The sequence below is a fragment of the Triticum dicoccoides genome, chromosome 6A, assembly GCF_002162155.2.
Source record: "Triticum dicoccoides isolate Atlit2015 ecotype Zavitan chromosome 6A, WEW_v2.0, whole genome shotgun sequence".
NCBI classification, from domain to species: Eukaryota; Viridiplantae; Streptophyta; class Magnoliopsida; order Poales; family Poaceae; genus Triticum; species Triticum dicoccoides.
The window spans coordinates 508,729,961-508,753,984 of NC_041390.1; the positions used below are offsets into that span (position 1 = coordinate 508,729,961).

A 24,024-nucleotide genomic window follows, 5' to 3' on the forward strand; every position below is an offset into this window, starting at 1 on the left:
GTGCGGACCCTACGGGTTCGAGAACTATGTAGACATGACCGAGACACGTCTTCGGTCAATAACCAATAGCGGAACCTGGATGCTCATATTGGCTCCTACATATCTACGAAGATCTTTGTCGGTCAAACCGCATAACAATATACGTTGTTCCTTTTGTCATCGGTATGTTACTTGCCCGAGATTCGACCGTCGGTGTCTCAATACCTAGTTCAATGTCGTTACTAGCAAGTCTCTTTACTCGTTCCGTAATACATCATCTCGTAACTAACTCATTAGTTACAATGCTTGCAAGGCTTATAGTGATGTGCATTACCGAGTGGGCCCAGAGATACCTCTTCGACAATGGGAGTGACAAATCCTAATCTCGAAATACGCCAACCCAACAAGTACCTTTGGAGACACCTGTAGAGCACCTTTATAATCACCCAGTTACATTGTGATGTTTGGTAGCACAGAAAGTGTTCCTCCGGTAAACGGGAGTTGCATAATCTCATAGTCATAGGAACATGTATAAGTCATGAAGAAAACAATAGCAACAAACTAAACGATCAAATGCTAAGCTAACGAAATGGGTCAAGTCAATCACATCATTCCCCTAATGATGTGATCTCGTTAATAAAATGACAACTCGTTGTCTATGGTTAGGAAACATAACCATCTTTGATTCAACGAGCTAGTCAAGTAGAGGCATACTAGTGACACTCTGTTTTGTCTATGTATTCACACATGTATTATGTTTCCGGTTAATACAATTCTAGCATGAATAATAAACATTTATCATGATATAAGGAAATAAATAATAACTTTATTATTGCCTCTAGGGCATATTTCCTTCAACATGGTCCCCGCTGCCACCCCGAGGCCGTCCCCGCGGTTGCACCGACCCATGCTGCGCCTCTCCTTTGGGTTGTAGCGCCGCGGCCCGCGGTCCCCGCTGCCGCCCCGAGGTCTTCCCATCGTCGCCCCGTCTCGCCTGCTGCCGCCGCTGCGTCGTCCCTTTGGGTCGTATCACCGTGGCCCGCGGTCCACCGCCGTCCCTGTGCGTCGACCTCTCGTGGTATGTGCCGCGCCGGCTCCCTTAGCTCGGGAACGCCATTGTCCGCGCCGGTCTTCGTCACGTTGTCGGATTTCTTACCTACTTCGAGCACCGCCGCCGCACTACTAACCTAGTCGCTGCCGCCGCTATCTCCGTAGCCGCCGCCGCCCATCCACCCCCTTCGTCTTCATCCCAGCACCAGCTCGTCGCCAGCGTCGCCGTCATCTACTCCGACCACCGCTGGTGACATCGGCCCCGCGCCGATGGAACACCGCAATCGTCGTCGAGTTTTTCAGCTGCTGGCCCCTCCGACTTCTCCGACATGGCGTACAACTCGTGCAGGTCCCTCGTCTATGCATGCCCGGTACTGGCAACACCAGTGCGTGCCTTCGTCCACGACGTGTCCCCGGGCTTGGTAAACATGGCGCGACGCCGGCAAACCTGGCGCGACGCTTCATCAACATCGTATACCTCCCGGCGCACCCCTACTTGGACATCACTGCGCCATGCTAACTCGGCGCCTCCTTGCGCCCGCGGCTCCATGGCGCTTTCCTCGACACCGACTACCCCAACTCAACATCGACCACGACATTCTTCACACGGCTACCTCGACCACGGCTACACCACCCTACGCTCTCGGCTACCTCGACATCGGCACAAAGGGCTATCATCCGCTTGAGCAAATCGTCGGCTTCCTCTACAGTCAACACGTCCGCGACGTGACACCGTCCACGACGCTTCTGCTACGACTGCGAGGTGTTGTCAGCCCGTCGTCTGTTATTCTCTCCAGTCTGACCGTCTGAGACGCTCCTGTTGTCTGCGACGCTACCTTTACGACTGCGGGGGAATGTTAGAGATATATTTGGGTTACTTGTATTTGGTAATCTAGGATTTGTAATCTGTCTCCTACCTTATCTTCAGGAGAGGCTTCTTGCCCTCCAAGACTTGTACTCAATATATACTCGTCATCGAGGCTCAATAACACATCCATCATATTCTGCAACAATCCCCCCTCTCTCTCTCTTCTAACACGTAGGACCACTAATTACTCCTGTTATTTTCTTAGGGTTTAGTCCTGTTAATTTTTATGAGTGAATAATCCGTGCATTCATATTCATTGACTGCTTAACGTTTGGTCTGATCTTTCAACAAAAGGTGCCAGTTTGGCTTGCCTCTTTTGCTCTGTCTCGTATTTCTTTTGCTTACGAAATGACTCTCACGCCATTCGTACACACACATATCTACTACAGTCTTCTACCAATAATCTACCAGTACATATATAATGAAGGAACATACTGCACATACGAATCCGCGTTGGAGTTGCCCTCACGAAATGATTCTCGTGCCATTCACGCATACACACATCTACAGAGTCTTCTACCACCAGCACTACCAATACATACACACCAAAAACTCGTCACAAGGCACCAAGGCAGACACACGTACTGACGTAGACGCGCACACACCCCCACACGCGCTGGAGGGCACACAGACCCACTTCATCCGCTGCGGTTGTAGTATAGTACAGACCACAGACTACAGACTACACAACAAGCCAACAGCAACGCAAAAGCATGGAGTCACAGGCAGCTCTACTCGCTCACAGTCACAGGAGTGGAGTCACAACCCGTGAGATCATTGCAGAATCAGTAGTACCTCGCTTGTCCTGTACCGCGGCGCCGATGTCGACGACAGGATCGTACGTACCGCATACCCCCAAGTGCACGCGGCCTCCTTTCCGCCCCTCCTGCCGCGCCGCATCCGTCCGTCGCAAGGAGGGAGCGAGCAAGCGTCCGTACGCGGGCAGTGTGACCACTGCCCGCCCGCCCCATCTGAATCGACCGGGACGAGGCAGGCGGCGACACTTCGTCGTAGCGTAGGCGTAGCTGGATGCCACCGTGTTCTTACCCCCTTGCGTTGAACCAGATCCAGCTTCTTGCGTGAGAAATGGCATGTACATGTACTGCACCAAGGATGCACGATCTGTTTCCGGGACCGGACGTGATTTTATAGTAGTCAGCAAGCAGCAATACCCCCTCAAAAAAATGGGGACAGGACAGGAGCCTAACTCAGGGCCAGCCCCGGTATCCGGTCCGTGCGGTCGATCGGGTCCCCGTTCCTACAACCAAAACCACTAGTGCTCCCTCTGTTTTCCCTCTTTTTTGACAGTTGTTCGCTCGCTCCGTTAACCTGCCGCAAGATGCGAAACCACCGAGCCGGCCGTGCAAGCGAAGGGGCATCGCCTCAGAACAACTCGAGTCACCTGCAGTGCAGCGCGCTCTGCGCGACCCCATCCTGTTCAGTCCCGTTCGTTTGGAGTAAAATAAACAAATCAAACGATCCAACGCGTGAGCGTAAACGGACTTTTGTCCGTTTTTTATCCGCTTTTGACTCATCCCAAACTTGGCGCTGAGGACATCGTCGACGAGAAGGAGGACATCGTCAACAAACTGCACACCCTCCTCATGCTTGGCGCAAACTTTTCCTTGCAACGGTTGTCGGCCCGGCGAGCACTGACTCGTCGGTCGCCCGGCCTCCGAACTGCCAGTCGCCGACGTCGCGGACCACACCCATGTCGTCCGGCTTTTCTTCGCCAAGGCACGACGGCCAGACCCGTTTCTCAGGGTCGCCGGACGTTGGCGTGATCGCGCCATCCACACCGCGCCCCTCGGCCGTCATCACCTATACGTCACACCTGGGTCCAGCAGCGGCGGCCGCCCGTCCGTCGAGATGCTAAGAAAGCAAGCACGGGCACCGTTCACGGGCTCCATGCCAGCCCCCCGCGTCTTGTTTGACGGAATGCCAACACCAATGCCACCGGTCGACGACCCCTTCTACAACCAGTATATGGAGGACGTGATCTTCGAGGGTGGGCAGGGCCGTGCCTACGACCCCAAGGAGACCCAAAGTCAGGATGGCCGCGCCCAGTTCGTCGACGATGAAGAGGCCGACGACCGTGATGACTACGACCATGGTGACTCGTGGCATGAAGACGATGAAATCTATTGCGAAGGTGATGGTGAAGAAGAAGAAGGCAATGGCGTTGATATTAGTGGCGAGCCATTGTTCATCGACGAGCTCATCCAAATAGCGGAAGCACAAAAGAGGAGGAAGAGCATTCGCACGGGTTCTTATACACAAGATGAGGACAAGTTGATTTGCCAATGTTGGATGGAGATTAGCCAAGATTCGAGGACCGGTGCGCAACAAAAGGGCCTTAATTTTTGGACGAGAGTGCACAAAACATTCCATTAAAGGAAGATGTTTGAGCCCTTCCAAATTACAAGCAACCGTGGCATCGGCTCGATTCAAATGAGGTGGTTGTTCATCCAACAACAATACAACAAGTATTGCGCCACATTTGAGAGCGTTGAAGCACGGTCCGTGAGTGGTCTCGGCGTTGGGGACATGGTATGGTCTCCTCATCCTAGTTCTTTCCTTGATACGGCCATGAGACTGGGGCCGCTGTCCTGAAAAACTAGGGCTTGGTATTTGAAACGTTTTTTTTAATAGACGCGGACATGATGAGACAAACGGATGCGGCCGCACGTTAGGCGCACGACCATCTCATCTCAGGACACCTCCGGACCCGACCCCATCTCCCTGTCCGAACGGACAGAATTTGGACAAAACGGACGTCCGTTTAAGGTCGCGTGATGAAGTTGGCCTCATGTCGCATACACAGCACTGCCCCGGACATGCAACGCGGCCCGACGCACGCACGCACGCACGGGAAGGGAAGCACGGAGGAGAGACCGAGAGACACATGGAGGTGGCGGTGGCTCCTCGGGTGGCCCCGCGCACAGCCTGTCGTTCGTCCACCAAGCTTGGAAGCCCGGCACAGTGCAGATCCAGCCCAGCCGGCCGGTGGTTGCGCCACAACCACGACCGCCGCTGCTGCGATTATTGCTCCCTTTCCCAAACCCCAAGCTTTCGTCCACCCGTAACCCTCAGCCCGCAATGCATGCACAGTACTCGTACCGCCCATGTCCCCGCCCGCCTCAGCACTCGTGAGGCAACCAACCACCAAGGACGTGAAGCGGGGTGGAGCCCCTAGCAGCATTGTTACTCGTACTATGTTAAAAGGGGACGCGAGGGTGGCGTGGGGAACGGGGGTGACCAACGAACAGACATCGCTTGTCACGGCACGGGTAGGCTCCAGGTGACAGCGCAACGGATCTTGTTCCTGCCGCCTCATCGTGTCCGGGAAAAGGGCGCCAGGCCGCGCCCCACTCCAACACCCGACCTGCGTAGACTGTACCACCAGTACAGCTAGTTTGCCACATCTTCGTTGCATCTGCAAGCAAGCAAAGCCATCCGATCCCATGATGAAGCTTTCACAACAAGCATCGCGTTAGTCAGCGGCGATTTCAGCACAGATGAGGGTTAATCAAACACGCATGATGCGATTATGAAGCTTTCGACTCGCTGTTGATACAAATCCGACACGAGAAATACTGGTAGTAAATTACAGAATCATATAGGGTTGAGGTGCTCCTGGTGCTACTGCATGCATGGCGGATGGGCGCGAGGGGCCAGAAGAATCCGCACGCCATTCACTCGGTTCAAGTCACCTGCAGAGACCGGGGCGGCCTAGTTTTCACCCAGTGTAGGTAGCTAGTGTCATCTTATGGAGAACCGGGACGACGACGACGACGAGAATGACGCCGCCGGCCTAGTACATCTCGCCGGCGAACAGCATGCCGTTGGGCGACTGGGAGCTGGCGGCGGAGAAGTCGGAGGACGTCATGGGTATCGAGATCGACAGCTGGGTGGCCGAGAAGGAGGCGACGTTCGAGTTGTCGTCGGTCAGGTCCGACCACGAGTCCCTCGTCTTCGGCCACTCGTCGAAGAACGGCCGCAGCGTCTGGTTCTCCTGCTTCGCGGAGTCGCCGCCGCCGAAGTCGCCGCACCCCGGGAAGGAGAGCGGCTGCTGCTGCTGCTGTCGCTCGGCCTTGACGCCGCTGTTGTTGTTGCTGCTGTTGTTCTGACCCAGGTCACTCGTTGCTCCAAGCTGAGGAGAGTAGCTTGAGAGCGGGAATGTAGTCGTTTGAGAAGATGGCGGCAGGCGCCATGGGTTCTCCACGGAGGTGTTCATGGCTTCTGTCATGAGCTGACTCTGCTCGTCTGCCAAAGATCTTATTCCATATGCGGTATACCTGAATTTCATGTCAAAGACCGAAAGTTAATCTGTGAATTCACATATATGGATATATGAAGCATTAGAGAAGAGTCCTTCCACTAGTTATTTCTATTTATAGAAGTGCATGCTCTAGCCCAATGCAATTTGATAAAAGAGACTAGGCAACACATTTGTACGTCAACACTACTTAATAGTGCAGAAGTTGTTCATGGCAAGGAGATGAAAGGACAAAAATCCTTGGCACAGTTGTACAGAACTAGTGCTCCAAAATTTGCAAGGTTTTGAGGATGGAATGAATCAGCATGACTGTGGGAGGAATATATAAGTGCTCGGTACAATTCAAAAGGTACACTTTAGAAGGGTGCTAAACGCCATCATAGCAACCAGAATAAAAGAAAATGCAAAATAAAATAAAATAAAATTGTGAGGCAAAACAATATGCAATTTCAACGGGTTCTCAGTTTACACCAAATATTCGGTTGCCTACATGAAACCTGTAGATATTCATCTCTAGTCAATATGTCAACGAAATGAAGAATTATTCCAAAGTCACTCATGCACACTACAATATGTAGTTACCGATAAATCGCCGACCAAGGAAATCCTAAACTTTCAGTTAAACACTGACACACTTTCATCGTTAAATTATCAGAAATCCTATTCATACGTATTATTTTTTAAAAGTTTACGTACTGTGAGAGAGGCAATAACTATCTAGAGCAAATCATGGAGATAACCGTTGTTACATTAAAGTACTACTCCCTCCGTTCCGATTTACTCATCATATGTAAATCAGAACACTAAAATCGCTAAAATTACGACGAGTAAATCAGAACGAAGGGAGTAGTATGTATGATTTATGCATCTCTACTATTAATGGACGAATTGGTTGAATAGTCCCCCCCACTTTCAACCGGTTTATTTTCAACCGGTTTTTCTTTGTCCCACCTCCCACCAGCCCCTCCCACCGGTTTTTTTCTTTTCTCGTCTGACGGGCAATACCCAACGTATTTATGGTAATCAATCATAATTAATCCACGTATAGTAATAAATCAATCCAGGTATGGTAAGGTCATAACTCAGGAAATTTTGAATATGGTAATTATATGGTAATAAATTTAAATTACCCAAAAGGCTATCAATCCAGGTATGGTAAGGCCATAACTCGGAAAATATCAAATATGGTAATAAATTTAAATTACCACCAGGTATGGTAAGGCTATCCACGTATAGTAATAAACCATATAGTAATAAATCATAATTAATCCACGTATAGTAATAAATCAATCCAGGTATGGTAAGGTCATAACTCGGGAAATTTTGAATATAGTAATTATATGGTAATAAATTTAAATTATCCCAAAGGCTATCAATCCAGGTATGGTAAGGCCATAACTCGGGAAATATCGAATATGGTAATAAATTTAAATTACCACCAGGTATGGTAAGGCTATCCACGTATAGTAATAAATCATATAGTAATAAATCATAATTAATCCACGTATACTAATAAATCAATCCAGGTATGGTAAGGTCATAACTCAGGATATTTTGAATATGGTAATTATATGGTAATAAATTTAAATTACCCCAAAGGCTATCAATCCAAGTATGGTAAGGCCATAACTCGGGAAATATCGAATATGGTAATAAATTTAAATTACCACCAGGTATGGTAAGGCTATCGATCCAGGTATGGCACGCCCTCACCTGATCACCTATCACAATCTCCAGCCCCACGCACGCACCAAAGAACCCACCCGGCACCAAACGCAGCTCCTCTCGATCCCCTCGAGTAAACGCCGCCGCCGTCGTGCGATCTTCCTAACACAGACGCCGTGGCCGCCTCCTTCCCACCTACGGCGTCCCACGTCCATGGTGACGGCGCTCGCGTCCTACACTGACCCTCCGCCTCATATAGGTTGGTCGTTGATGGAGTGGGATGTGCCGCTGCGGTTTGGGGAGGCGAATCACGATCTGGTTGGGATCTCAGTGTGGACTCGTTCTCTGCGATGAAGGATGGCGCTGCCTCCCTGGCAAATGGGATCGGAGGAAGGGGCTCTACGTCATGAATGTCGGCGAGGCAGCGGCCGAAGGCGAGCCCGACGGTGAGCACGGGTGTTCGTCCCATGAAATAGGCGGCCACGGAGGGCGGATCTGAGGCCACCCCAATCGCCGGTGGCCCTTCCTCCCATCGCTCATCGCCTCCATTCTCTCTCTCCTCTAAATCTTTGTCGCCCCTGCCTGATTCTGGCCGACGCCATCCGGCTCTCGCATCGACCACCACCAGCACGGCTGCGGACAAGGCGCACGGCTGCGGACGAGGCGCAACCGCAGACGCCGCCGCCGCCATCCTCATGCACCTCCTCCACCATCCTTCCCAGCCGTCGTCGGGGGCACCCGCCATCTGCGCTCTAGCCCACCCGCTCCCTCATATTCCCTCCCCCTGCCTGCCAGCCCCGTGATCCATCGCACAGATGGCAGGTACTACAGCGACCTCCTCCCCAGCGGATCCGGCCTGCTCCGATGGAGATCCATCCTGGGCACCACCTTATTCTCATGCGTGCACGTCTATATCAACGTCTCATTCCACCTCACCTGAGCCTTTACCTTCCCACCTCTGCTTCAGATCCACATCACTTTGCAAGGTATGTGCTTGATTGTTCCGAACTGGATCGATGGATTGTGCAAGGTACTTTGGGTGTTGTCATTGACGGCAATTGTCACGCCATGCTACCATCGGAGGGGTCCCTCATCGATGATTAGGGTCTTCCGAACTGCACGAGCTCCATTGAGAAGGATGTTTTTAATTCTGGTTTTGCCTACATGCTTTCTTTGCCTGTATCTACTTAGCTAATGTCTTCTTATAGATAATAGCTGCTGAAGTGGTGATCAAAGTTGTTCACTATAAGGAAACAACCATGATAACAAAAGTGTATATTCCCTGACCTTTGACCTGAAGTACTTTTTCATTAGAAACTTGCAACAGCCAGGCATTGAAATTAGCAACAGCTTCGTACGTACTGAACTAATTTGCAGCAACACGTACTGAACTAAGTTAGGTTATGCTCATCGTTCCAACATGCTTAGTGATAACCACCTAGCAAGCTAGTAAGAATAGCATTGCTTGAAATTATCAAGGAACCAAGCATACCTATGGTGACAGAGGAAAGCAAAACAATCGCAACAGAAGTGGCCTATTAATTTGAGATGCTAAGCTAAACCAACACAACTAAGCACGAAAGAGTGTAGATTCCCCAATGTGAACCAGCGGCAGAAGGTTTTACACCAAGAAGTTCACCGAAGTTAAATCAAGCAGCTGTACAGTTGCACTGATAGAAAGTTAGAAACACATAATTGGTACGGATGAAAATGGTGGGGCTTCCGGCACCACGCTGGCTGGCCTCTTCAGAGATAGTGGCGACCGGTATTCAGAGATAGAGCAGCTAAAATGGCCCAAATCATTGTGTGCAGGCCCTAACAGAAACAACAACTGGATGCTGTAGAAGAATAAAGAAGCGGAGTAAATGGCAAGGGACTCTGCGACGACAGACCACAAATATGTTGTGCATCATCCATTTTCATCTTTATCATGGACAGTGTACGTGCTTGAAACTTAGCCTGCGCCAAAGCCAAGCGAACACCCTGCACCGCAGTTCCAGTTCCACCTGAGCAAAGATCTATCATAGGGACCGACTGTCCCCGGGCTCCCAATCTAAAATCTGATCCCGGAAAGCAAGCAGAAGCAGAGATCTAAAGGCTAAACACAGCAGAAAATGGGTTGCAGTGCAGAGAGTAAAAAGGTTTCAGTGATAGATCATACAATGCATATTGCGTGTGTTGCAGCAGAGCAGCACTGTGCATAGAGGAACAAATTTTTTGGAAAAGCAACAAAATGGGACGCAGAAATTAGAGGACCGAAGGCATCTATCTTGGCTTGGCTGTTTTCCAATCAGTTTGAGGCATGATGGCACCGTTAAAAAAGACAAGGGCTACTGTGCGGCATGGAGAGATGTCATGAGCAGTGCGTCCTCACCTGAAATCTTTGCATGTTCCGGCGCCGCCGAGAGCCGCGTAGGGAGAGGCGGCATTGTTGCCCATGTGCTGCTGAGGCGGCCCCAGCGCGGAGGAGAACGTGCCGGGCATGGACATGCCGTTGTTCCCCCCGCCTCCACCACCGTTGGTGCCGCCGCCGATGGCGGGGTAGAGGGAGTGGCTGTGGAAGCCGGTGGCGAGGGGCGGCACGGCGGAGGCGGCCGGCGGCTGGGAGTGGGGCACGAGCTGCGTTTCCACAGGCTTTCTTGAACGGTTGCGGCCGCGGTGCATGTGGCGCTCGCAGTACTTGGAGTCGGAGGCGGCCTCCTTGGCGCACCGCCACTTCTTGCCGTCCGTGCGCCGGCACCGGCCCGGCTCCGGATCCACCTTCTTGCCCAGGTACGATCCGTACCCGACTGCACAAAGCCAACAAAACCGATCGATCAGATGCAAGGTAAAGTTGCCGGCAAATATCCTTCATCGAAAAACAATGGCGAGCAGCTATAAGCTGTTCCATCAGCTAGATTTGCAGGATTAATCCGACGGAGAAAAACAAAAGGAACTGGCAAAACAAAAATGTTCAGAAGAGGGATGCTGCTAACGAACAAGGAGCCTCTGCTTTTGGACACGAGGACGCTGCTCAAGTCCTGTTTCGAATCGAACAGTGGCGCCCCTACGAATCCATGGTGCCTAGCAGCCTGATAAAAACCATGAAGATAGAGTAGCACTGGTTGGGATTACTAAAATAAGCTCACGCTTTCTGGGAGCAAATCCGGCGGAACGCACGGCGTTTCTCGAGCAGCGCAGCGGATCCCGGATTAACAAAAGACCGAAGCGAGTTAACAAATGGATGGAAAGTACACACCACACCTGATCGGATGAATAAACAAAGAACGCAATCGCGAGATTTGCGGTGATGATGAAGGAAGGGGCGAGAGAGCGGGGGACGTACTGGCGAGGGGGTTGTGGTAGAAGCGGGCGGCGAGGGACTCGATGCCGCGGCGGATGGGGAGCACGAGATCCGGCGGGACGGGCACGCCGGCCACCAGGTACTTGTATATGAGCGCCTGGTGCTCCAGCTCCTCGTACTGCGCCGCCGTGAAGGGCACCGGCCTCGCCATCCACCTCCCGTCCATCCGCGCCTCCTCCCCCATGCCGCCATTGCCGCCGCTGCGCACAAGAACACGCACCGAACCACGTCACACAACACAAGAAAGAAGATGAGGGAGGAGCCAAGAAGCGAGCGGTGGACGGTGGATGCTTACGCGGAGAAGGGGGAGGAACGGCAGAAGGGGAGGAGGGAGGCGGTGGCGGTGGCGGCCGGGGAGGAGCGGCGGTCGCCTGCCGGGGAAAGAGAGGCATACGGCATCGCCATCTTTCTCTCTCGGCCGCTGTCTCCCTCTCGCGCACACAACACGCGATGCACAAGCCAAGCTAAGCTAAGCCCCTGTGCTTGCTTGCCCACGGCGCTCCCCCGGAAGCGTCTTTAATGGGGTTCCCCGCGGGCTGGCTGGCGTCGTTAATGTGCTTTGCTTGGCTTGTGCGCGCGCGCGCCCGCCCGCCTTTATTACCGGCTTTGTCTCTCTCCCTCCCTCGCTCCGTGGCCGCGTCGCTGTCCGCCTCGCTCGGAGGAGACGGTGGATGTGGACGAGGCCGACACGAGGAGGAGGAGGAGGCTGTGGATCCCAGCTAGGGGTAGTAGCGAGGAGGAGTAGATGACAAGCGCCCCCTCCCTCCTCTTTCCCTGTCGCTCTAGCGTAGACGTACCAGGCTACGACGACGACGACGACTAGTATTGCTCGTCTCTCTCTCTTTTTCTCGTGAGGAGGAATGGATATGGATGCGATACGATGCAATGCTGCCGGCACTGTAGCGAGTGGTGACAACTATTGCATTGCATGGGAATAGAGAGAGAAGAGAGAGATTTGGGGGTGAGTCTCTCTGTGCTGTGTTGCGGTTACCAATGCCGACTTTTAAAGTCCGTCCGTGAGAGGGTGCGGGGCAACCGTTTGCGCCACTTTTCCCTCGTCAATTTTTTTACTACAGTACTATGTGCTTGCTTCTTGTGTCGTGGTGATAACTGATAACGGAAGTAGTGTGCATCTACATCCCTGCACCCCAAACCTCTATCGAACGTCCGGACGAACGGCCCGATTACAGGTCAAATGAAAAAACCGAGACGAGCGTCTCAAACACTTGAGCTGACTAGCACTCCATATACCCAGTCCAAATATGAAAGCGATGTCTCGGCGCGCCCGTCACGTCGAACCCGACAGGCTTACTTCAGCACAAATTGCATCAATTCACTAGCGCTCCTTTGATTTAAAGGAATTATATAGGATTTTTAGAGGATTTAAATCCTTAGAAATTTTTCATGTGATGCTCGTTTGATTCGTAGGATTGGCATCCTTAGGAATTTTTCCATATGATCCATTTGTACTACATTTTGGAGAAAAATTTCCATCCACTCAAACCTCTTTGTAGAATTCCTTTGTTTTTTCTATGCTATCAAACATTTTTTCAAATCCTGTAGGATACTATGGGACATGTCATCCTATTCCTGCATTTTTCCTATTCCTTTATTTTGACAATCCTGTGAATCAAAGAGGCCCTAAACCCTTCCCCCTCCCGACTCCCTCCACCTATTCCCGTGTTCAAGCCCTTGCCGTCCGCCATCCTTGCTCCTCATCCTCGCTGCCCATAAGGATGGCCACGGAGCAAGCGGAATATGGATGGCGTCGGGCGAGTGATCCAGCCGGTCAAGGAGTGAACCATCACGCTCGGACATTGATTTTATTTTAGCATGTCCGGATTGTTGAATTATGATTTGTTTTGCTTTGTCGTATTTTGTTTCGAACTGTTGAATTGGGATGATTTGTATCGTTTGATGGACGTCAATGGATTGCATGAATTCAAGAATCCGTATTTGCGGTGTGTCAATGTGCGGCAACTCAAGTGAGGGGCCGTCCGCGGAGGCGCCCGCTGACTTATAGATGCCAGATTTGCTAAGTCCGGCTGTAGATGCTCTCACTTCTCGAAGCATTTTCACGCATCGGACACCACATCTCAATGAAGTATCAAATTAGACGTAGGAGCATCTAAAATCAGAGTCCCTATACTTGCCCCAAATGTCCGAGCAAGTTGCATGGTCAATGCCCAACCGAGCGCCGCATTTTTGACGCGCAAACGTTCGGACTTCCGGTCACTCCCCAGTCTAGCCCAAATTTAGGGCGAATACGGGGATGCCCGAACCTACCTGCCATGTTGGATCTGGCTCACCCGACCCCACCTAAATAGGCCGCACTCCGGCTAAAACCCTAGCCGCATTCCACTCCACTCCACTCCCTTCCCACACTATCAAGCTCCTCTTCAGCCAGCTCTGGCGTGGTCATCTATGACGGCGACTAGATACGACCCCGCCATGTCTGCATCCGAGGACTTGGAACTCATCCCTTGCAGCCCCGAGAAACATATGGGCGCCCGCTCTGCGGAGGAGTGCCCTTTCGCGCGTTCTTTAGGGAGCTGGCGGGAATCTGTTGCCCAAGTGGCGTCGGATTCGGGGCCGGAGCATCTCGTCGCGCGTCGCTTGCAGCGGTCACCACGGCCGCACGGCGCAACCCCGCCATGCCGCCGGAACCTTTTAGGTGGCACCTCGTCCCCGTGGTGTCAGGCGCCTAAACAGAGGCCATTTGCGCTTTCACGACGAGAGGTGAATCCGAAAGAAGGCGCGACGTGCCCAGATGCGTCTGCCGGCGTCTAGGAACCGAAATTTTATACCCGTGGCTGTAGATGCTCTGATTTTCCTTCCTTTGCACGCTACAATGTTTTCAAAGATCGAAATGCGTGGCATCTTGCACCGGGACGGGCACTATCGGTTGTCTAGCTCGCCGGTGCGGTGAGTCCTCCCACGCATCGGCATGGCGAAGCCGCAAGTACTGGGCCGGGCGCCTCATCAATGGGCGAAAAGACCGGCCGGACAAGTGACGCCCTGCTCTCAAGTCTCTATGTAGGCAGCAGCAGCAGTAAATGCCATACTCTACCACCAGCTTGCACTTGCACAGAAGCGGCGCAGTAAAGTGTCAAGTCGGTCAAACGGGCCGCTGTTGCTCCGGCCTCTATAGTATCTACCTTCTGGCAGACAGTTCGATTTGATTTTCCTTTTCCTCTTGCGTGGCCAGGTCAGGTCAAGCGACGGACGCACACGGACCAGGCATGCGCGCGTTAATATATCCTTCGGACTCGGGCAGGCCCGGTACGTACTACGTACTACTCCAATCCAGTTGTTTTATCGTTTGTCAGGGACGTGACGCTGGCCGAGCCGAACCGACTGCGTGCATGCGGCCCGGTACGTACGTACGTAGCCGCTGCGGCGCGCGCGTCCGCTCTTGTCCGAATCCTCTTCGAAGCTGGCGTGAGGACTGTGGCACTGTGCCGTACCACTGTACTACTACGCGTGCGGGCCTCCCACTAGTCTAGTCGGCCGAGGCTGCCACGGCACGGCACGGCACAGCAGTGCTTAATTAACTGCTATTTTGCCCTCGAAACCATACGGTCGCAGAACACGAAGCTGGAGGCAACCTTTACGCCCATGCAGAGCAGCAAGGAAGACGTCAGCGGAGACGAAGCACGGAGCCAGATATTTTGGAGTAGAAAACCGGCCGGGATTTGGGAGTTGAATTCTTGCTTTGCTTGGGTTACCGAGAGCTCGCTCGCCGGTCGCTGGTGTCAGCTTCAGCCTAGCCAGCGTGTTTGGGTTAGGAGGAGTAAAAGACAGCCGCGCCCGTGCATGGGCATGGTGTGCGTCTTTGGAGCCAACGGAGGAAAGGAAATGACGTAAAATGCAAGGAAGGAAAAGGGTCCGGTACGAGCGAATCTCAGCTAGCAGTACTCCTGGTACTACTGCACCTACGTGCTAGTACCAGTCTACGGCGAACGGCACAGTGGCGACGCGAGGGAGGATCGAGGAGTAAATGAGTGACGTAGGGGGCCGGCACGAGCGGCCGCTCGCCCTGATCCCCGCTGCATGCATGCATGGCATCGCATCTCCGTGGCCGCTGCCGCACGCGTCTACATCGGTCGTTTTGTGCGTGTGTGACGGGTGAGCTTTGCTTTGCAGGAGGGGCGGGGCGTTGCACGTGACCGGGAGGGAGGGGAGGGGGCATGCTTCCCCATATTAGCCCAGCTACGCCTAGGGGGAGCAGAGGCAGGCACCGCATAGGAGATGAGATGAGATGAGATGAGAGGAGAATAGCTTTAGCGAGCTAGCCTGGCCGGCTAGGATGCCATTGTCATGTCACACCCACTGGCACCCCTTTCCGCCCATGGCGACGCTGTAGGACTACTCTAGTAGGAGTAGTATTTCTTCAGGAGCGAGAGAGAGAGTGGGTGACAGCTGAGCTGGTAATCTACATAGCTTTGATCTCCTCGGGGGCCCGCGTTGATGCATTGCGTACGCTACGTACTAAACTGTTGCGAGCGCTGGGATGGCCAAGGATGTGCGCCGTCGTAGGTAGGGGCCCTGCGTAGGCGACCAAATTATGCATGTCACTGCAATTTACTACTGTACTGTACTACGAGCGCTCACCCGTTTGACTAGCGGGAAAGCGTGGTCAAGCGAGGAAAGTGACAGCTGGGGCAGATCAAAAGGGTGAAAAAAGGGGGGAAGTGACAATTCTAACCAACTCCAGACACGAGCCACGCCACACGCATGTGATCGATATCTACGGACTGCCCGTTGAGACTGGCGATCAGGCAAGTGGTCGAAAGGCGATTCGAGTGTGTGTTTTCCGCAAGCTCGGCATCAGTACCAGCAAAGGCACACGGAGCTTCAAGGGGAGAAGGGTGGATGGCGTTCTAGATTACCCGGCGGTAGGCAAGACATATACATTTGTAATTTGTTGGGCTGGCCTTGAAAAGCAAGATGCGATGACTCAAGGACAAGCTCCGGCCCAAAAATACATTATGAGTAGTATTTAATTGTTTTTGGCCCCCAATAAAACTTAATAATGTTTGTATACACAAAATGACAACAGTATAATTAGACAGAAGGGTTTTGCCGGTGAAGGGAAGTCTGATGCAATGGTCGCTCCTCCCTTACTTACGATTTAAGATGGGCACCGGTGTTGTGACATGCAATATCTCAACATGACCAACATGATCTGACATTAATAGCATATCATTGACCTCGATGCTCGTCTTTGTTGATCTCCACCCTTTTGAATACTCCACTTGAAGCTCCCCAACAACATGCCTATCCTAGAGCACACGCTGCAAACTTCGAGCACTACAAGGCCAACAAGTCCTGGTACAAAAACAATGACTTCTACGGTCGTAATAGGCATATCGAGCTGGCTCAACCGGAACCCATTCCGAAACTAACGAGGATCTGGTCTAGCGCGGTTGCGGACTATCAACATTTTTGGGAGATCATTCGTTGCTTCAACTCCCACTTCTTCAAAACCCTTGGCGTCAACCTCGTCAATAACTACACAAACATGTGTCGAAAGTGTGCATGCCCCGTGTGCGTGACACTATGTACCACATTGTGCATTTGTCCGCCTAGATACATTTGCGGTTGTCACTACAAAATAAGTTATTTCTCGTGATGGCACACTTATCTCACGTAGAACCAATTTTCGTCACCAAAAATAAAAGTGACAATCGCAGTTTTTCTGTCACCTAAGATCACATCTTTGGTGATGGTTCTCTTTTCTGTTGGAAATATGCCCTATGGACAATAATAAATTGGTTGTTACCATATTTCCTTATTCATGATAATCGTTTATTATCCATGCTAGAAGTGTATTGATCGGAAACTCAAATACATGTGTGGATACATAGACAACAAGATGTCCCTAGTCAGCCTCTACCGGACTAGCTCGTTGCTCAAAGATGGCTATGGTTTCCTAGACATGGACATGATTTGTCATTTGATAACGAGGTCACATCATTAGGAGAATAATGTAATGGACAAGACCCAAACTATAAATGTAGCATATGATCGTATCAAGTTTATCGCTATCGTTTTACGCATGTCAAGTATATGTTCCTATGACCATGAGATCATGCAACTGACTGACACCGGAGGAGTACCTTGTGTGTACCAAACGTCACAACGTAATTGGGTGACTATAAAGGTGCTCTACAGGTATCTCCGAGGGTGTCTGTTGAGTTGGCATGGATCAAGACTGGGATTTGTCACTCCGTATGACGGAGAGGTATCTCAAGGCCCACTCGGTAATACAGTATCACAATGAGCTTGCAAGCAATGTGACTAATGAGTTAGCCACGGGATCTTGTATTACAGAACGAGTAAAGAGACTTGCCGGTAACGAGATTGAACTAGGTATGGAGATACCGACGATCGAATCTCGGGCAAGTAACATACCAACAGACAAAGGGAACTACATACGGAATTAGCTGAATCCTTGACATTGAGGTTCAACCGATAAGATCTTCGTAGAATATGTAGGAACCAATATGGGCATCCAGCTCCCACTATTTATTATTGACCGTAGAGGTGTCTCGGTCATGTCTGCATAGTTCTCAAACCCGTAGGGTCTACACACTTAACGTTTGGTGACGATATAAGTATAGTTGAGTTGTTATGGTGGTTACCGAAGGTTGTTCGGAGTTCCGGATGAGATCCCGGACATGACGAGGAACTCCGGAAGGGTCCGGAAGTGAAAATTGATATATTGGACGAAGGGTACAAGAGTCTGGAATTGTTTCGGGGGGTACCGGGTGATGACCAGTGTCACTGAAAGGGGTTTTGCCCCCCCCCCCCGCAAGTGTTGGGGGGCCCATGGGCCAAGGGGAGGGGGCAAACCAACCCACTACGGGAAACCCTAGGGGCGCCACCCCCTCCTCCCTTCCCCTATATATAGAGAGGTAGGGAGAGGGCAGCCGCACCCTTGAGCATATCTCTACGCCACGGCGCTGCCTCTCCTCTCCCTCACATCCCTCTTCCCCTCCGTAGTGCTTAGCGAAGCTCTGCTGAGATTCTGCCACCACCACCGCCACCACGCCATCATGCCACCGGAGGACTCGAGCTACTACTTCACCATCGCTCACTGGATCGAGGAGGTGAAGGCGTCATCATGCCGTACGTGTGTTGAACGTCATGTGTTGAACACCGTCGTGCTTAGGTGCTTGTTTCAGGCCATATAAAGATTTCAGCAACCTACACACCTTTCTTTCCTGACCATCTATCACAAAGCCATCTGGTTGTTGCATGTAGATTTCCTCGTTTAGCTCTCCATTCAGAAAAGCCATTTTAACATCCATCCGGTGGACGAGAAGACCATGCGAGGCTGCCAATGAGAGTAATACTCGAATGGTGGTCAGTCTGGCCACAGGTGAATAAGTATCGAAGAGGTATTCTTCTTTTTTCTGGTCATAGCCCTTGGCCACAAGCCTAGCCTTGTACTTTTCAATCTAACCATTGGGCCTAGGCTTCTTTTTGAACACCCACTTACATCACAATGGTTTGCGATCATAGGGACGCTCAGTGATCTTCCATGTCCCGTTAGACATGATGGAATCCATCTTGCTTCGGACCGCATCCTTTCAGTAGTCAGCTTCTGGAGGGGCATACGCTTCTGAAATAGAAGTGGAAGTATCATCCACGAGGTACACGAAGAAATCATCAACAAAGGTCTTTGTAGTCCTTTGTCTCTTGCCCCTACCAAGGGTTTTCTCGTCATCCTCCTAAAGATTTTCATCATGTGTTCGTTCATAATATTCCATAGGAATGATAGGCTCATGAGTCTCCTCAGATTTCTGTCTAGAAGTGCTTTGCATATCTCTCATAGGAAAAATATCCTTGAAGAATGTATCATCCTTAGACTCCATAATTGTACCAGCCTTTTGGTCAGGTACCTCAGATTTCACACCTAGAAATCTATAGGCAACGCTGTTCTTAGCGTAGCCCAAATTAATGCAGTACATAGTCTTGGGTCCAAGCTTATGCTTTTTGGGGATCGGCACATTGACTTTCGCCAAACAGCCCCAAGTACGAGAGTGTTGTCCTTCTCTTCGCCCATTTTCTCGTAGGGAGTGATCTCATTATCCTTTGTTGGAACTTTATTCAGGACATGACATACCGTCAATATAGCCTCCCCCACAATGCCTTGGATAAACCCGATGTATCTAACATGGCGTTAACCAAGTTGGTTAGAGTAGGTTTTTCTGCTCGGCAACCCCGTATGACTGGGGTGAATAGGGAGGCATCCTCTCATTAATAATACCATGTTCCGCACAAAAAGAATCAAAATCACTCGAGAAGTACTCTCCATCACGATCTGACCGGACTCGTTTAATTTTATTTTCAAGTTGGTTCTCAACTTTTGCTTTATAGATTTTAAAGTAGTGTAGAGCCTCATGTTTAGTATTTAACAGATACACATAGCAATATCTAGTGGAATCATCTATCAATGTCATGAAGTATTTCTTTCCACTTTTAGTCAACACACTATTCATCTCACAAAGATCAGAATGTATGAGTTCTAATGGTGCCAAGTGTCTCTCCTCCGCAGCTTTGTGAGGCTTGCGAGGTTGCTTAGTGATACGTCTCCAACGTATCCATAATTCTTGATTCTTCCATGCTGTTATATTATCAATCTTGGATGTTATATAATCATTATATAGTCATTTTATATCATTTTTTGGTACTAACCTATTGGACATGGTGCCAAGTGTCAGCTGCTGTTTTTTCCATGTTTTTTTTACATCGCAGAAAATCAATGTCAAACGGAGTCCAATTGCCACGAAACTTTACGAAGAATTTTCATGGGCCAAAAGGAACACAACAGGCCCTAGCTGTGCCTGGGGGTGCCCCGAGGAGAGCACAACCCACCAGGGTGCGCCAGGAGGCCCAGGCGCGCCCTGGTGGGTTGTGCCCACCTTGGGTACCCCCGGGACTGCCTCTTTGCTCTATAAATACCCCAATATTCCCAAAAGCCTAGGGGAGTCGACGAAATATTGATCCAGCTGCCACATAGTCCAAAACCACCAGATCCAAACTAGAGACCATCTCGGATGGGGTTCACCACCTCCATTGGTGCCTCTCCGATGATGCGTGAGTAGTTCTTTGTAGACCTTCCGGTCCGTAGTTAGTAGCTAGATGGCTTCCTCTCTATCTCTCTTGATTCTCAATACAATGGCCTCTTGGAGATCCATATGATGTAACTCTTTTTGCGGTGTGTTTATTAGGATCGATGAATTTTGAGTTTATGATCAGATCTATCTTTTTATATCCATGAAAGTATTTGAGTTTCTTTGATCTCTTTTATGCATGATTGCTTATAGCCTCGTATTTCTTCTCCGATATTTGGGTTCTGTTTGGCCAACTTGGTCTATTTATCTTGCAATGGGAAGAGGTGCTTTGTAGTGGGTTCGATCTTATGGTGCTTGATCCCAGTGACAGAAGGGGAACCGACACATATGTATCGTTGCTACTAAGGATAAAATTATGGGGTCTATCTCTACATAGATAGATCTTGTCTAGATCATGTCACCGTTCTTATTGCATTACTTCGTTTCTCCATGAACTTAATACACTAGATGCATGCTGGGTAGCGGTCGATGTGTGGAGTAATAGTAGTAGATGCAGGTAGGAGTCGTTCTACTAATCTTGGACGTGATGCCTATGTAATGATCATTGCATGGATATCGTCATGAGTATTTGAAGTTCTATCAATTGCCCAACAGTAATTTGTTCACCCACCGTTTGCTATTTTTCTCGAGAGAAGCCACTAGTGAAACCTACGGCCCCCGGGTCTCTTTCTCATATTATTTGCCTTTGCGATCTATTTTCCTTCGTGTTTATTTTCAGATCTATTAACCCAAAAACCCAAAAATACCTTGCTATAATTTATTCTTATTTATTTATTTGGCGTTTGATCTATCAATCTACTACAAATTTACCTCACTTCTGTTTGCTTATCTTGAGGCGCTGTACCCCGGAAGGGATTGACAACCCCTTTTACAAGTCGGATTGCGAGAAGTTGTTATTTGTGTGCAGGTGTTGTTTACATTGTGTTGCTTGGTTCTTCTACTGGTTCGATAACCTTGGTTTCACATCTGAGGGAAATACGTACCGCCACTATGCTGCATCATCCCTTCCTCTTTGGGGAAATACCGACATAGCTTCAAGCGACATCAAAAGGAATTTCTGGCGCCGTTGCCGGGGAGGATCTTCAACATATACCAAGTTCCCAATCACAAATCTCATCTACTCGTAATTTACATTATTTGCCATTTGCCTCTCGTTCTCCTCTCCCCCACTTCACAAAAATTTGCCGTTTTATTTGCCTCTTTTTTCTGTTCGCCGTTCTCTTGCTTTCCAGTCTTGATGGCTAGCGTTCCTACTCCTCCTTTGTCACCAGATTTTGAAGTTCTTTACTTCAAGCAAAGACAAGGAGAAAATTTGAAAGATGCCTGGTATAGGCTTATGGAATCGTATCGTATTTCCAATTTAAAGGGGGACACTAAGGTTTTGCTTCGTAATTTTTACATAACATTGGCTTTGCATCATAGACAACTTCTAGATTTTGCCGCTAAAGGAAATTTCATTGAGCTTGATGCCAACGCTGCCTATGAAATTTTAGAAGGGATTTTGGGAATTCCGCCTCAAAAGAAGGGGGTTTCTTTTACCCCTAAGGGGGCTCAAATGTTGGAAAAACTTCGCTATTTGCATAAACATATGGTTGAAATACAGAAATATAATGAACCCCTCAAACACCTCAATGGTAGTATCAATCGCATGAATACCCTGATTACTCTTTGCAACAAGCGATTGGATATTTTTGATCTTAAGATGGTTTCTTTCCTAGAGAATTTAGGGAAGCGTAAAGAGCCTCCCAGGTTTGAGAAAACCCTTACAAAAGTTGCCAAAACTTCGGAAGACAAAACTTAGATCCTTACTTTATGCCTAGCTAAGGGCGTAAAACTATAGCGCTTGTTGGGAGGCAACCCAATGAATAAAATTTATTTTTGTTTTTTGCTTCCTGTTTTTGAGTGTTAGCATAATTATGCTACTGTTATGATTGTGTTTTTTATGTTTTAATTAGTGTTTGTGCCAAGTAAAGCCTTTAGGATCTTCTTGGATGATAGTTGTTTGATCTTGCTGGAAAAAACAGAAACTTTTGCGCTCACGAAAATAATTATAATTTTTAACCAGAGAGCGATAAAATAGCCATTCCACTTGCAGTAGATCAATATAAAAATTTCTCAGGCCTTCCTAATTTTTCAGAATTTTTGAAGTTACAGAAGTACTCTAAATAGTCAGATTTCTACAGACTGTTCTGTTTTGACAGATTCTGTTTTCTTTGTGTTGTGTGATTATTTTGATGGCTCTATGGTTTTCTTTGATGAGTTTTTGCCATATAAAAGTTGGAATATAGTAGATATAATTCAAGAACAAAATATTAATTGGTTTTATACAACACTTATAGTAGTGATTTATTATTCTTATACTAACATATCTCACGATGATTTTGTTGAGTTTTGTGTGATTGAAGTTTTCAAGTTTTGGGTTACCTTACGATGGATGAAGGAATAAGGAGTAGCAGAGCCTAAGCTTGGGGATGCCCCGGCATCCCAAGCTATTATCCAAAAATGAGCAACCAACTAACCTTGGGGATGCCCCCAAGTGGCATCCCCTCTTTCTTCTAACGACCACCGTTATTTTACTCGAAGCTATATTTTTATTCGTCACATACTATGTGTTTTTCTTGGAGCGTCTTGTATGATACGAGTCTTTGCTTGTTTTATTTTGTTGTTTTAAGTCTTGATCCCTTGCTAGACACACCTATTTGAGAGAGACAAAATTATGTCATGCCTTGTTAGAATTGCTCTCTATGCTTCACTTAAATTTTTATGAGCCATGGACTTGCTCTAGTGCTTCACTTATATCTTTTTGAGCATGATGTGCTTAGTATTTTTGAAGAAATGCTCTCTTGCATCACTTAGATTTATTTGAGAGTTAGTAAAATTTTCAAGAAATTCTCTCTTGCTTCACTTAAATTAATTTAAGAGAAAGAAATATTATGCTCATGATCTTCACTTATATTTGTTTGAGCTTGTCAAAAGCAACACATGAAAATTAGTCCCAAAGTGATAGATATCCAAGAAGTATATAATAAAAACTTTCATGAATATCATTGGACAAAATAAATTTGATTCTTAGTAATAGTTTTGAGATATGATGATGTGATATGTGAGTCATCTTGATGAGTAATTATGCTTTAGTAAGAATATTGGTGTTAAGGTTTGTGATTCCCTATGCATGCTTGAAAGTCAATAATCATGCAATGAAATTATTATCCTACTTGTGGTGCATTATTCGGTGTTAATTATGCTTAATGCTTGCTTATGAGATTATTCGTTTCTTGGTTGGTCACTTCCAAATCTTTTGCTAGCCTTCATTTTGCACTAAGTATGACCTCTACTTATGCATCCAAAATCCTTTAAACCAGTTTTGCCACATGAGTCCACTATATCTACCTATATGCGGTATTCTTTTGCCATTCTAAGCAAATTTGCATGTGCCATCTCTAATTTTCAAAATAAACTTCTTTTTTGTGTGTTTGTTTCGCTCGCGGAGCGGTGAGGGGTGGCCAATATTTTCCATGCTAGATGTGTTATTCTCAAGATGAGTGTTTATTCACTTGTCATTGCACGAGAGTAAGGCAAAGGTATTAGGGATGCCCAGTCCCGAAATGAAAAAAATGAATTTACTTTATGCTGTCAAATAATAAATTTCTTGGAAAGTGTTAGTATGGAGGGCACCCGTGGGTACGGTTAGCCA

At 48.9% G+C, this 24,024-nt stretch overlaps 1 protein-coding gene across 1 annotated transcript; it reads right to left on the minus strand.

The window, feature by feature from the left end:
- Nucleotides 1-5,422: 5,422 nt before the first annotated feature.
- LOC119317548 (growth-regulating factor 4-like) lies at nucleotides 5,423-11,926 on the minus strand. Its single transcript, XM_037592025.1, has 4 exons — nucleotides 11,480-11,926; nucleotides 11,167-11,384; nucleotides 10,216-10,630; nucleotides 5,423-6,195 (listed from the first exon to the last, which is right to left on the minus strand). Exons 1-4 carry the CDS (start codon nucleotides 11,587-11,589, stop codon nucleotides 5,712-5,714), a joined length of 1,227 nt encoding a protein of 408 aa, XP_037447922.1. The 5' UTR covers nucleotides 11,590-11,926; the 3' UTR covers nucleotides 5,423-5,711.
- Nucleotides 11,927-24,024: the final 12,098 nt, after the last annotated feature.

Coding starts and splice junctions, on each gene's coding strand:
- LOC119317548 (XM_037592025.1), bottom strand. CDS start 11,589: ATGGCGATGCCGTATGCCTCTCTTTCCCCGGCAGGCGACCGCCGCTCC. Junction 11,385..11,479: donor CGTTCCTCCCCCTTCTCCGC/GTAAGCATCCAC, acceptor TCTTGTGCGCAG/CGGCGGCAATGGCGGCATGG. Junction 6,196..10,215: donor GGAACATGCAAAGATTTCAG/GTGAGGACGCAC, acceptor CATGAAATTCAG/GTATACCGCATATGGAATAA.